The sequence below is a fragment of the Microcaecilia unicolor genome, chromosome 8 (assembly GCF_901765095.1).
Source record: "Microcaecilia unicolor chromosome 8, aMicUni1.1, whole genome shotgun sequence".
NCBI classification, from domain to species: Eukaryota; Metazoa; Chordata; class Amphibia; order Gymnophiona; family Siphonopidae; genus Microcaecilia; species Microcaecilia unicolor.
The window spans coordinates 74504110-74519423 of NC_044038.1; the positions used below are offsets into that span (position 1 = coordinate 74504110).

A 15314-nucleotide genomic window follows, 5' to 3' on the forward strand; every position below is an offset into this window, starting at 1 on the left:
TCTAAACTACTGGACAAAAATATATATAAAGTAGGGCTGTATATTTAATGCATTTTAACACAATTAATGCATTAAAATTCTTAACTTGCATTAATCATTTTAACACATTAAATTGCATCTAGCTGCTTGCTCCCGGTTCCGCTACCTACCTATCTTTCTCTCTTTCCTCCTCTCCCAGACTCTTCCTCCCTCTGGTATATTTTTCTCTCCTATTGTTGCCCCTTCCCTCCCCGATGGCCCTCCTAAAAAAAAAAAAAGGAATTAAGATTTTAAATTCAAATTTTAGCTTGGTTGTCTCTGGGAAAAACTAAGAGACAGCACAATATTAATTAACTGGAGAAATGAAGTGTCCAATTTCAAGAAGCCAATGGTGGATCTCTGATCTCTCTCTCTCAAATTGTCTCATCAACGGATTTCGTAAAGAAATCCACAAAAGCAAAACAGATCATTCATGTATCGAGCATCAGACATTTCCTCAATCATGTTGGTCAACAACCAGATGAGACGAACCTAACCTTCTGCTTCCGTCAGTCTGCAGCCAAACTCACACAGGGGTACAGCACTGTTCAAGTAATCCCTGGATTATACATACACCATCTGCACAACGAGAGAGCGTGAACCAACTAATACCTGCACCAGCCCAGCACATTTATTATTTATTTCATTTCAATGCTTTAGACTGACTAATCATGCCCCTCATGCACAACAGATGCCTGCACAACCTCCACTGCAGCCTGGCCGCTCACCAGCTCTGCTGGACACAGATTTTCTTAACTGTTTAATTACAACAGATTGGCAAATCCACGGACCAATCTCCAGCCATAACTCCTGAGGTTTAGAGGGGGTCAGATCCTCGTCTCTGTCCAGCAATGAGCACACCAAGACACGGCCCCAATCCAGCAGGCCTTGTGCTGAAGCAGCCACGTGTAACCGCGATGTTAGCGAGCGCTGACAAAGACCGCCAATGCAGAAAGCCATGCAGTACAAACACCCGCCGATGGCCCTACGCTTGGCTTCTACCGCGAGACTAACAAGAAAACATTTGTTCTCTTAAAGGCAAGTTTTTTGCCTTTTTCTTACCTTGATGATGAAAGGAGAAGGTTATTGCAGATGCATGACAGTCTTCGACCCCCCATATGAGGCAAGCTGCCATCACCGGCTTCAAATCGACCTCTCAGGGTGAACCAGCAGGCCATAGCAATAGGGAGAGCTTGTGCTGCAATTTTCGGCGCCAGCGGGCTACAAAAACTGATGGCAGTCCAGCAGACGTGACCCTTTGAAAGCGAGGTTCCAAGGCGATTGGGAAGCAGGGCGGTGCCAAAGAGCCGAGCGCTGCGCGCAGGAAGGCAGCAGAAGCATGCGCATAAGCGCCGACGCGCCAAGGTTTTTTTTTTCATTTTGATTTTGAAATAGCACTGGATGGCAGCGCCCGGTGCGGCGCCCTTCTAGGCAGGCGCCCCCCTGCGGTGCTTACCCCGCTTACCGGGTTGGCACGGCCCTGGTCGTGCCCACCCACTTTGAGCTCAGACCCACCCAAAATTGTGTGTCTACTATGCCAGGGCTGCCGGCAGGGGGGGGGGGGGCAAAATTCCCCAGGCCCGGGCCTCCAAGGGGGGCAAAATTCCTCAGGTCCGGGCCTCCAAGGGGGGCCTGGCGCCGGGATCTCTCTCTCTCTCTCCTGCTCCAGATGGGACCTCAGTGATCGTGTTCCGACAGGCACAGTAGAGAGAAAACTCTGGTGCCGTGGCCAGGGCCCCCCTTGGAGGCTGGGGAGGACCCGGAGGGGCACCTCCAGCGCTGCTCTTCTTTCAGCTTAGCAGCTGCTTTTCCTCTCAGGCGGGCATACTCAGTTTTGAAACCAAGCATGCCCTGAGAGAAAAAGCAGCAGCACAGGGGCAGGCAATCAGCAGAAAAGCAGCGCTGGAAGAACACATCTTCTGCTGGTGGGGCCTCGGGAACCCCGCTAGCCAACAAGGTATTTCAATTGGGCAGTGATGGGGGGGGGAGGCGGCGGCCCTGTCCCACCCTGGTTCAGTCTCTCAGCGGCCCTGTACTACACCCCCTGCCCGCCAGTGGGGTTGCAGCGGCAGGGGGAGGGGGGGAGAGGGTACAGACCCCCTCCAACCATCCAAACTCGAGGTCTGGCTACGCCTCTTGCTCACTGCGGGCAGACTAGTTCTATCACGGAGAAATCCTTAGTTCCCAGCAGCATCCCAGAAATTATTTTTGTGTACTCAAGATAGGCGCAGTGTCCCATAGGTGCACGGAGCCATAGATAACATGGCACCATGCACTGAGGGGCATGTGCGTTCGCGCCAGCGGGGTGCCTTAGAAGCGGGGTGGGCTCGTTCCCGCTGCCAAACGGCACCCCGCTGGTAGGGGAGGAGAGGATAACTGGGTTTAAAAACCCAGGGGCAGAGCCCGGACGACCTCTTCTCGCGTCCGGGCTCCAGGTGCACCCAGCCCTCCCCCCCCCAAACTATCTTATGCATTGTACTTGTATATATCCTTTCGCAGCTTTGGCGGGTTACCCAAGCCTGATGGTGTAAGCTGGGCAGCTGTGCTTACGGTTGAGCTCCCTTGCTGGGCGGCGGGGAGCTCAGTGGACGATTGGTCAGTCTTGCTATGACGGCGGACTGGGTTGGACATTGAGCCAGAGGCTGGACCGGCTTGGGTATGACCAGGGTTGAATTGTGCTGTATATAAATAAAGCTGCGGCCGTGTTATGCCATAAGAAAATACCATGTGTCGTGTCATTATTGTGTTGCGTGTGCTGTGGGAATCTGTAATTTTGAAACTGAGGTGTCTCGGCTGCCTATGTTATAATGAATACAAGTAAATCACATCGGTTGTGCTACAGAGAATTCTAAAAGTTTCCAGACATCCATGACCTCATTTGGCAGCTCTATATACAAATCCGGCTACAAGGAAGAAGGTTCCGGCCTTTGACGGCCAGTCACTCATTTCATTTTCCTCTTCAGCTCGCTTTAGTGTACTTCCATTTACTGCTCCTGCCGTGCTCATCACGCTGTATTCCAAATACAGCCTTCTAGGAAAGTCAGGATTCCAGGAACAAATCCAAGTCAAAACCAGAACTGGATTACTTTCCCGCGACTGAACCGGATCTAGGGCACTTGAAATAGCAACAACGCACAGTACACGAGCGCTGTGTGAGCCGGCTCTTGGCGCTTGTAGGAGTACCTCTTTTAAGAAGCTGCCCATCCCTCTTTCTACCCCGCCCCCTGACTCCTCTCTGTCTTCTGATAGGTGAAGACTGGTGGATCGCCGCACTTGGGGAGCGCGCCCTCCCTTGCTTTTAAAGGCTCCCTCTGACCAATGATGCAGGCGGCGTCCGAGGGGAGACGTTAGAAGAGAGGTGATGTGGCGCTGTAGTAAAATCATTGTGGCCCTGGGTGCTTGTAGGGGCCCTGCAGCTGCTGGTCCCCGAAATTACTGTGCTCGCGCTGGTCAACTGAAGGGCATCCTGTTCCGGCAGGTGAGCAAGAGGAGCTGCTGTCGTGGGGGAAGGGGAGAGACAGGTCACAGGCTGGGAAACATACAAGGAAAACGGGAGAAAGTCAGTCGGATGCTAGACTGTGTCTAAGGGGAAACTGAAAGCGAAATACATTTTCTGCCTGCTATGTAACTGCAGAGACGGCAGAGATACTGCACGTTTCCTGTGTCCTCAGGAAGAGAAGATGATTACAAGCTTCCTCTGAAAAAAAAAAAACAGAACAGCAAAACTTTGCATGATCTTGGGTGAACCCCCCGATTTTGTAAATATAGACCAAATTTGGGTGCGGAACAAGCTGTTAACAATCAAGTATTCGCGTTAATTGGCTCTAACTAGCATCTGTCAGGGGGTTCATTCTGTAACACAGCTGAGCTGTCTAAATTGTCTCATGTCTAATTGTAAAGGAGGTGTGGCCATGGGAGGGGCAGGGGTGTTGCCAAAATGTAGTGTTGTAGAATAATAGGGTCATGTACCCAACTGCCATGAGGATTTATACAAGCTTTTAGCAGGTGTAAGTTCTCGCATCGAAAATTGGGGCCTGGAATCTGTGCTAAGCACAATGCTATGAAGGACTCTTGGCGTGGATTACTGTTTATAGAATGAATTTAGTACGATCTTTCTGGTGCCTAACTTTGGGTGCCATTGAGTCAGTCCCATTCTACTACTACTACTACTGTTCTGTTCTTCCATAGGCTGCAAAAACACAAAGCTTCATTTTATTGCCTAATCTATGAGTTTTTAATTTTTATTAGCTGTGTACAAATTGTTCTACTGGTAATTGACATGGTAATTGACATGGAGTACACTCTCATGGTGCGTCCTCCTCCCCTATCCCGCTCTCTGTTGGAGTTCCTCAGGGATCTGTCCTTGGGCCCCTTCTTTTCTCAATCTACACCTCTTCCCTAGGCTCCCTGATTTCTTCTCATGGTTTCCACTATCATCTTTATGCCGACGACACCCAGCTTTATCTCTCCACACCACAAATCACTGCGGATACCCAGGCCAAAGTCTCGGCCTGCTTATCCGACATTGCTGCCTGGATGTCCAACCGCCACCTGAAACTGAATATGTCTAAGACTGAACTTATTGTTTTCCCACCCAAACCCACTTCCCCTCTCCCTTCACTCTCTATCTCAGTTGATAACACCCTCATCGTCCCCGTCTCATCTGCCCGCAACCTTGGTGTCATCTTCGACTCCTCCCTCTCCTTTTCTGCGCACATCCAGCAAATAGCCAAGACCTGTCGCTTCTTCCTCTACAACATTAGCAAAATTCGCCCCTTCCTCTCCGAGCACACCACCCGAACTCTCATCCACTCTCTCATTACCTCTCGCCTTGATTACTGCAACCTACTCCTGACCGGCCTCCCACGTAGCCATCTATCTCCCCTTCAGTCCATCCAGAACTCTGCCGCACGTCTTATCTTCCGCCTTAACCGATATACTCATGTCACCCCTCTCCTCAAGTCACTTCACTGGCTTCCAATCGGATACCGCATACAGTTCAAACTTCTCTTACTCACCTATAAATGCACTCGATCTGCGGCCCCTCCGTACCTCTCTACCCTCATCTCCCCTTACGTCCCTACCCGTAACCTCCGCTCTCAAGACAAATCCCTCCTTTCAGTACCCTTCTCCACCACCTCCAACTCCAGGCTCCGCCCCTTCTGTCTCGCCTCACCCCACGCCTGGAACAAACTCCCTGAGCCCATACGCCGTGCCCCCTCCCTACCCATCTTCAAATCAATGCTCAAAGCCCACCTCTTCAATATCGCCTTCGGCACCTAACCACTTCACCTCTTCTCAGGAAAACTTATCTACCCCAACTTGACATTTCGTCCTTTAGATTGTAAGCTCTTCCGAGCAGGGACCATCCTTAATTGTTAATTTGTACAGCGCTGCGTAACCCTAGTAGCGCTCTAGAAATGTTAAGTAGTAGTAGTAGTAGTAGTAGTAGCTTGTGATATGCTTATGTTTTCCTTATTTCTATATATTTATTTTATCTTTTTAATTTTTATTTAACAACTTTTGAGCTGATGTATTGAGCAGTGAGATTTCTCATTGGTTAGTGGTCTCTTGTTTTGAGAGCTCACCATAGGGCACACAATATCACTTGAGCAGGTGTGCTGTTGAGATGGATGCAGAAACTTTCCTATGAGTTGGCAAAAAGGATTACTGCATGGAGGTGTAGTAGTTTTTTTTGTTTTGTTTTTTTTGTGAAACTGGCCTGTGATGCTCTCTTTATATGCTGATTTTTGCTGATGCTACGTTAATGACTTGCTGTGTGAGATTGCACAGCATCAGCTTATTTAGGTGCTGATGATCAGAAGCCCCACGCTGTTCCAAATAGTGCCGGAACAGCATGGGTCTATAACTTCCCTATGATGAAAGCTAATAGCATGCAAATTAATGCACGCTATTAGCTCTTATCATATGCCCAGGCACAATCCTCCCACAGAAGTTGTTTGATGGGTCCAGGCTGTCAAAAACCCGGATCTGTTAAACAGCAGAAGAGGTTTAACAGGTCTGGGATTTTATCCTGGCCCTCTCAAACCTAAGCCCCCCCCCCCCCCCCCCCAAATACAAAAACCCTGGTGGTCCAGTGGAACCGCTATCTATCTAGCCTGCCCCCCCCCCCCCAAACACAAGACCTGGAGGTCCAGTTGATCTCCAGGCCCCCCATCCCCAAAACACAAAAACCCTGGTAGTCCAGTGGAACTGCTATCTATATATCTAGCCCCTTTTCTTCCCCCCCCTTGCCAGTGATCATGAGGGAAGAATGTGGGAGAGTCATGATTGCATGCAATTAGCATTCAGAGCCGCAAGAGCATTATTACACGCTGTTGCTGGCTCTCTCCATGGGGGGGGAGCAAATGCAGGAGCTATTGGCCTCTAGCACCTGTGTTTGCTTCTGATCAGAATTATAGTAAACAAAGGGGTACTTTTACTAAGCTGCGCTAGGAAGTGGCTGGCGCTATGAGTAATGCATGGGTTTGCCGCTCGCTCCTGCCACTTTCTAGTGCTGCTAAAATGTGGCTGTGATTTGGATTTTTTTTTTTTTTTTTTTAGTGCATGGCCATTACTGCCGGGAGTCCTTACGGACCTTTATTTAGGAGGCGGTAAGGACTCCCATATTACTCCTTCACTAATCAGGTAGCGCATGGTATGCCTGTGCTACCCGATTAGTGCAAGCACGCCTACCCTCCACCCCAGACATGCCTCCCGTGGCAACATTTTTTTTTACAGCTGGAGTAGCGTGGTACTTGAAGAGCGTGTCCCACAGTACTGCCCACGTTAGGCCTACTGCACCTTAGTAAAATGGCCCAAAGGTTGCTGCTTGTAAAGAGGAAATTGTTTAGAATTTTCATATGTGTGGTCTTTATGTGAAATTTTGATCAGAAATGTTGATATTTGTGTTTTCATGTGTAAAGACCCTTTTGCAAAATAACTTTGGGGTTCTTTTACAAAGGTGCACTAGCGTTTTTAGCATGCGCTAAAAATAAGCATGCACTAAGCATTTGAAATACCCATATATTTCTATGGCGTCTCTAGTGTTTAGCGCGAGATAATCATTAGCATTCTAAAAATGCTAGCAAGCCTTTGTAAAATGACCCCTTTGCATTTTAGTACACTTCTCTATTTAAATATTAGTTTGTGGGTTTTTTTTTTTGTTTTGATTTTTTCAACTTTAATATACTGCATATCAGCCATGCACTTAGGTGGTTTTGCAATATTTAAAACAGTAACAAAGATCTCTAAAAGCAAAAGGACCCTTTTACTAAGTTGTGTTAGGTTCTAATGCAGGTCAAAATGTGCCTGCAGTAACTACCAAATTAGCGCGTGCCAATGAATTTTAAAAATGTATTTTTGGAGTGGGCGTTCCTGTGTTAATCACACACGTGGATGAAAAGACTACAGTGTCGGAACAGATTGATATTTGGAATATACACTTAGTTAAGATCTTAGAGAAAACAGCACCACTAAAAAAAGTTCTTATGCCCCACTCACAAACTCACCTTAGCTTTCTCCAGAACTTCGGACCCTTAAGTGTGAAGGATGGAAACTGGAAAGGAGATGATGTAAATCTTGCCTGGATGAGGACAGGTAAACTGTAGGAATCACTTGACAAAGTACTGCCAAGCCTTAACAGCAGCCAGAAACCATTTCTCTCAATGCATTAAACAGGCAGCCAATTCAACCAAGCACCTGTTCAGCATAGTAAACAGACTACTGCAACCCCCACGACAGAACCAACCTGTCCAGTCACAATTGAACTGCAGTGATGTTGCTGCATACTTTGCCAACAAATTTAAGTCTCCACTAGGATTTACAGGCAATCCCACCCAATCTCCAATCAGCTAACCAGGACGTACAAACTTGTCCCCTCCTGACACAGATGTGTAGGACTCCCTTAACCCAATGAGGGCCTTGACAAAATCCTAAGAGACCTTTGACCAACTACCTGTTCCCTCGACCCCTGCTCATCAAAGATAGTGTAGCAGGCAAGTAGGGGCCTCATAGAAAGTGCCACAAAAATCGTGAATGCCTCCCTTTCTAATGGGCATCTACCAACAGCATTAAAAAGGGCAGTGGTGCGTCCTTTGCTAAAGAACAACCTTGACCAGGACAAACTGGAAAATTACTGGCCAGTATCCCATCCCATTTTTATGAAATCTTATAGAACAAACAGTCTGTGATCAACTTGCTGATTGGCTTGAAGAGAGAAACTGGCTAGATCAATGTCAATCTGGATTCAGACCCGGTTATAAAACAGAATCCCTACTAGATCTTCACAGAAACTGAGACGGGATTTAGTACTGCTAGATTTCTCAGCACTATCTCTTTGACACTGTGGATCATGATATTATGCTAGCACGATTGGCAGAAACGGGTATCAGTGGACCAGTACTTTCCTGGTTCAGACCCTATCAGACAGGCAACAGTCCATACTATTCAGGAGCATCTCATCACCACCATGGGCACTGTCCTGTGGGGCACCACAAGGATCAATACTACCTATTCTGTTCAATATCTACCTCAAGCCACTAGCCAAGCTGATTTGGTCTGTGGATACTCGCTCTACATCTGTGAGGATGATGTGCAGCTGCTCGTACCCATTGAACCTGACTTACCCACAGCCCTGAATAAACTGACTTCCTGTCCTACTTCAATTCGAGAATGGGCTAAAAGCAACAAACGTTTCCTGAACCCAAGTAAAACCTAGCTTCTGTGGGTCCCTAACACATCACAAGTCATGAATCTTGGAATACAGCTCAGTTCAACATTTACTCTGATCCCCCAAATCCAAGCAACCTTCAAGAGCAGCTTCTGTTACTTTTGACAACTACATTGCCTCTTTCCTTACATTGAGAAGGCAAGCCTTGTCTCAGATGTGCATGCCATGATAACATGAAGACTAGATTAATGTAATGCACTCTACAGTGGTCTAACTACAAAGGATTTGCATCAGCTCCAATTGATTCAGAATGCTGCAGCAAGACTAATACAAGGTTGTAAGTGACGTGACCACATCACACTATTTGTGCATAAACTTCGCTGACTACCAGTACAGTACAGAGTCAAATTTAAATGTTTGACCTTCAAGGCGCTTAAAGGAAATGGCCCAGAGTACTTGAAGAACAGGATCTCCCTCTACACACTTTCAAGGTCACTAAGATCCTCCCAAGGAGTACCTTAACCACACCCTCTCCAAAGCATATCACATGATGTTATACCCACAAGCGAGCCAGAGTAGCAACCACTCTCTGGAATACACTCCCTGAAAGGCTTCACTTAACATAAGACTATCTCTACTTCAGGAAGCAGGTGAAAGCTTGGCTCTTCAACCAGACCTTTAACAGAGGAAGTAAATAACACCGGCTGCACATACTATAGCAGGATATGTTTATCCATTCCTACCCTAGCTAAGATAATGTTCAGGCAACTTTCTTTACATTAGTCCCTTATTTTCTTACTTCTGTTACTCTATCTTATCTATATGTTCCATCTTTGCTTACACTCTGTGCTGTCTATTAAAATTGTTTTATTGTGTTAACATTGTAATGTAGCATACTAGGCCATACTTCGTAATGTTTGAATATTTTGATTGCTGTAATTCTCTATTGCTTGTTTCACTTATTCTTGTTGTACACTGCCTTGAGTGAATTCCTTTAAAAGGCGGTAAATAAATCCGAATAAATAAAATACATTACATTACTATGCTACAATACTGTGTGCTCACTGGTTAGTGCAGGATTACCACGGAGCCGTTAATGCTTACAGAATAGATGTCACTAAGTGCTCATGCTTTAAATTTTTTTCTTTTTTAATGGCTGCATGCTAATGGCAACAAAAACCTAGTTTTTTGAAATCAACTTTTAGCTAAGTTCTCTGACTGAATATTTCTGTATAATTGTAATATTTAAAGTATATTTAATTTTGTTGCGACCTGCTTTAAAACTTGTATATTAAGTTAATCCAATCCAATTAGCGCATGGCCATACAAAAAAAATGGAAATTCGGCCATTTTACTGCTGTACAAAAAATGGCTGTCACAAATCGCCTAGCCACCCACCTGTGGTTACCCCGTGGTCACTTAAGTCTATCCTCAGCACAGCTCAGGTGCGCCTGCAACTGCCGCTTATGCTCTACACTAGCACCCTCTTCCCACTGACTGGGTCACAACTGCCTCTGGGCGAGTCTCCCGCTCTCCAATTATCCCCAGTGGTTTTTAGGTTAGATAACATGGCGCCATGCACTGAGGGGCATTTGCGTTCGCGCCAGCGGGGTGCCTTAGAAGCGGGGTGGGCTCGTTCCCGCCGCCAAACGGCACCCCGCTGGTAGGGGAGGAGAGGATAACTGGGTTTAAAAACCCAGGGGCGGAGCTACACTCCCAGTGGTCCCACAGTTCCCAGAATGCACTCACAGAACGAATACGCAGACCACCAGGATTCTTTCAGTCCAGACAGGCAGAATGCACAAACAATTGTGTTTATTCTCAGAACTTGGAACAGTGGACAAAAATGTGCAATTGGCAAACAATAACAGGTAACTGAAATATGGATCAATTATAACACTAACTAAACATCTGTATACTGTCTAAAACAGTACCTGGGAAGATCTGTACATATAATTCACCGAGCTCAGCAAAGAGATCTCTTTCTTCCTGGCTAAGACTGAAGCAACAGTCAGCATCTGCTGGGTAACTTCCAAAACTCCAGGCCAATCAGAGCCCAGAACAGTCAAGTTTCAAATAAAAACTTTACCTCACTACAGACACTTCTATTATCTATGTGCCAAATAAGAAAAGAGAAATCGGTCCTCTTAACAGCTTTAAGCATAAACATGCACCATCTGCTGGCCAAACAGGAGCAATATAATTTAGAACACAATGCAGGAAAATATCCAATACATTTTACATGTTTAAAACACCCCCTCAGTTCAAGGCTAGGGTTACCATGTGTCCGGTTTTACCTGGTCATGTCCCCTTTTTGAGGACACTGTGGGACATCCGGGTCGTTTTTGGCCAGCATGCCCTTTTGTCCGGGCGGACAGGCAGGTGGGCCTCAGGGTGTCCTATCCTCCCCTCCCCTCCTTTACCTTATTTGTGCCCTTGTGGTCTAGTGGTCTCTTTGGGGCAGGAAAGAGCCCCCTCTTTCCTGCCCGGTGTGGCTGCAGACCTGTCTTGCTCCCGGCGCCGCTTCAAAATGGCTGCCAAGAGAATCTGTTTTCATTTGTTTTTGAAAGTGTGCAGCTGCAAAGCGGCCGTTGACCTTATGCTTGCTGTTTTGTGGGCAGCAGGGATTGCGACAAAGCAGAATGCATACAGTAGAAGCTAATGTGTGTGTGCATATGCTATATTTCCGCTCATGACCTAAACATGTCCACAAGAATAACTTTTTTTTTTTTTTTCTTGTGGCTATGAACTTGTGTATAGTTCTAACTGTATCTGGGTTGGCCATTTTTATTGAGTAATGGGTAAATAGCTGTGAAAATTGTCTACAGAGATTCTGGGGTGTGAATCTGAACTTTAAATGGAGAGATGAAAAGAGGAAGAGACAAGCTTGAAGGCCACAGGCGAGTTTCCTGAGAGTTGAACATTAAACTCTAGTCCTGATTTTGAAGTAAAATTTTCCCAGATTGCCAGTACATTTTATTTTGAAAATTAGGGAAGCCTTCCTGAGTGGCTGAAGGGGAGAGGGATATAGTATCTTCTCAAAGAACATATGCCACCAAGAATATTTGGTTTCTGTAATCTCTGGAAGAAAAATGATGTTGGATGCCACTGAGTAATAACGCCCTGGAGCTTCCTGTCCATTTCCTTCTCTTTTTCTCTATGCAGCTATTTGAGCCAGTGAGTGCCACCTACACCTATCTGCTGGCAGATGCAGAGAGCAAGGAAGCTGTCCTGATAGACCCTGTCTTGGATACTGCTCCACGGGATGCTAAGCTTGTGAAAGACCTCAGCCTGAATGTGTTGTATGCAGGTATTAATCACATGTTTTCCTTCACATGTACTGAGCACCAGGAATAAAAAGCTTTGACAGCCTGGCAGTATCCAGACATCTGGCACAGATTGCCTGGTTTTGTCTGCTAGGTAGTGCCCGAGTACACCAATAGTGACAGATCTTGGGGGAAGATATCATCTTTCCCTCTCCCCATCTGGTCTAATTTGGTTCTGTATTTTCTTCTCTTGATGCAGCAAACACACACTGCCACGCTGACCACATTACAGGCACAGGCATCCTGAAGAAACTGCTCCCTGGCTGCAGGAGTGTCATCTCCCGAGACAGTGGCGCGTGTGCTGACATCTTTATACAGGAAGGGGATCGCATCAAGTTTGGAAAGTTTGTGAGTTGTGGGGAAAGGGTGGAAAATCTGTCCCATTCACTGCCTCCTCCCCACGTGGTTAGTGACTCTCCATCTCTCACTTCTAGATGCCTTGTTCTGTATGTGTCTTTGTTTTTATCTCACTATCTCTCTCTGCACCTCTTACCCTCCTCATGTATTTCCAGGTGATTAACAAAGGCAGGATTTGGAAAATTCAGCAAGAATCTGTTATGCACCACTGAATGGCTTCATAGGTTTATGCATTATGTTTGTGTACTTGTGTTGTGTTGTGCTTTGGCACTGGGATCAGTGGAATTGTCAGTTTCCCGCCCTAATTTTTGCTTAGTAGTTTCCAGTAATGTTAAAATATGCACAAGTCAAAAACAAAACAGCCTGCAGTAGTTGAGGATATTTCAAAATATTACCCTAGAATCTGGAAGGAGTTGGTCCAGAGCAACGTTTTTCCAAATGTTTTCAAGCTGGTGGCGCGTCATCCACCATGGGGGCAGTGTGGAAATGAGAGGACTTGTGTCCAAACCAGAATCTACAGGAGCACTGAAACCCTCTCCAGAGAATGGAAAGCCTCGAAGGAGTAAGGTTGGGAGGGGGGAGATTATGCAGCTCACAGAACCAAGCAGGGCCTGGTTATTTGTGCCTTACTAATTGCCTGTTAATTCCCACACTGTGGTGCTCATGCTCCTATCTAGGAAGGAGAGGGGCATGCATTAGTGCTCAGGCAGGCGCTTCTGCAGTTTGTGTATTGCTGGTATCTTGCTGAGCAGAACCCATGTGCTGATCTGGATGTGAACATTGGACCTGATTAGGTATCCCATAGAGTGGGGATAAGTTACCAATGCCTGAAGGCTTACCAGTGTGCCATAGTATACTGATTGGGGAAATACTGGTCCAGAGAATAGATATTAAGATAGTATATGGGGTCTGATTTAAAGATCTAAGCATGTATACCCTGGAGTAAGTGGGAACAGGTGATCTGAAGCATTTAAATACTTTCAAGGTAAAATAAACAAGAGGCAGGCTACTTTCAATGGAAGAAGGCTAGAATGAGAATTCATGAGAGGAGGGTAGAAGGGGAAGACTTGAATACTGTATTTTCACATGTATAATGTGCAGAAATTACCGTGCAATGTATAAAAAAAAAAACTCATATAATGTGCCCATGAATATACCATATTCATGCGTTATGAGTGAAAATCTAGCAGCATGGGGCCTTTCCTCTTCATTACCTCAATTTCACTGGAAAGGTATCTCCCACAGTTCATCGCAGCTGGCAATTCTGCAGGGCTACATGCTGGATTGGGTTCTGCATTGTCAGTGTTCTGCAGAGCCACTGCTTCCATTTGCCCCAAAACAGATGCCAGGGATGTACCCGCAGTTTACAAGGCCTCCATGCAGTCCTCCACAATCCAGACAGGCAGCTTAGGCAGTGTCGGGGGGCCTTCCCTCTGATGCTCTTGATGCTGCCTTGATGAGGACTGTTGTGCTGTAGAAAGCAGTGAAGTAAGGATAACTGTGGGGAGAGGGAAGGAAAGAGGGAAGGGTTATTCTACCTCCCCATGACTTAAATAATTTTCTTTTGGATGCATGAGGACTGCAGGTAGGGGAAGGAGAGAGGGAAAGGGAGATATGCAGGACACATGGAAGACTACAGTGAGGCCATCTAAAAATAAATTCTTATAGCGAGCTCATGCATATAGGAAAGAATGCGGGGTGGGGGGTCTCTCATGGATTGCAAAAACACATATAATGGTCATGTTGTATGCGTGAAAATACGGTAATCTTAAAGTTTTCTGCACAAAGCATGTGGTTGATGCCTGGAACAGCCTCCCAGTTTGAGATGGAGACTAGAATAGTGTTGGGGCTAGAAGGCATAGGACGCATGCAGAAACTTTTAAAGGTGAAAGGACAGAGCTAGGCATGCTGAGCAGAAGATGAGGATGGAAGTATCTATTATCCTATTGTCATGTTTCTGTACAATAGCTGGCAGTAGAAGACTCAATAACTGTAAATGCTATTCCCAGTCCATTCACATGTGATTGATTTGAAACATAAGCACAGATGCAACCACTTCCAGGATGGAATGAGATGGTTGTCTGTTTGTGCAGCAGTGTAATTTTGTGCCACCTCTGTGGCTCTGATTAAAACTCTTTTGGTTATTTGCTTGTTAAAAAGTTAATTTATTTTTGGTTAACTAGATGTGGTTTGCTGGTTAATGTCATCTGCCTCCTTTCCTTCCCTCTACAGTCTCTTGAAGCCCGTGCCACTCCAGGACACACGGACGGCTGCCTAACCTATGTCCTCGATGATCAAAGCATGGCATTTACAGGGGATGCCCTCCTGATCCGCGGCTGTGGACGCACGGATTTTCAGCAGGGTCTGTATCACAAACAGGGTCTGAGAGGAACTTGCTAACTCCTTTTGGTCACGTGGGAGGTGGGTGGCTCCTCATACCTGTGCAGATCTCTTCTCCTCCTCACCCACACCACTTTTTTTTTTCATGCTCAAAAATGGGGGTATTTAAAAGCCAGACTGATATTGTGCCATCACAAAGCCATGTGACAAGTGCTAAAGCGTCTATGCCAGACTATATAACTGTAGCCCAATATTCTTGGATTTGTAGTCCTTAAAAATCCAGCATGCACGAGGGTGTGTGTGATTGTATTTACTAGCTATTTCATCGCATGGAATGATGGTGGTGGATGTTTGGGCTTGCTGAACCTCTATAGAGCAGCTTATTCCCAGCCTGCAGCAGAAGATAATCACCTATGCATGTGCTAGGGGATGATATGTGTTAGATTTTCCATGTATATGCAAGGTTAAAGCAGGTTACATACACATTTAAAGACAATGGGTTTTACTGTTAATGTGGGTTTTACTGTTAATGGGGTTATCTGTGTGTTAATGCCATTCTGTTCTGTAAAAAAAAAAAAAATAATAATCTGTTCATTAGGCTA

The 15314-nt window shown here is 46.0% G+C and overlaps 1 protein-coding gene across 1 annotated transcript in view; it reads left to right on the forward strand.

The window, feature by feature from the left end:
- The first annotated feature begins 3286 nt into the window (after positions 1-3286).
- LOC115476093 (persulfide dioxygenase ETHE1, mitochondrial-like) overlaps positions 3287-15314 on the forward strand; it is a 61778-nt gene continuing 49750 nt past the window's right edge. The window contains exons 1-4 of the mRNA XM_030212247.1: positions 3287-3496; positions 11855-11999; positions 12215-12363; positions 14605-14734. Coding sequence (XP_030068107.1) covers positions 3380-3496; positions 11855-11999; positions 12215-12363; positions 14605-14734 — 541 coding nt within the window. The 5' untranslated portion in view covers positions 3287-3379. The remainder of the gene's footprint in view (positions 3497-11854; positions 12000-12214; positions 12364-14604; positions 14735-15314) is intronic.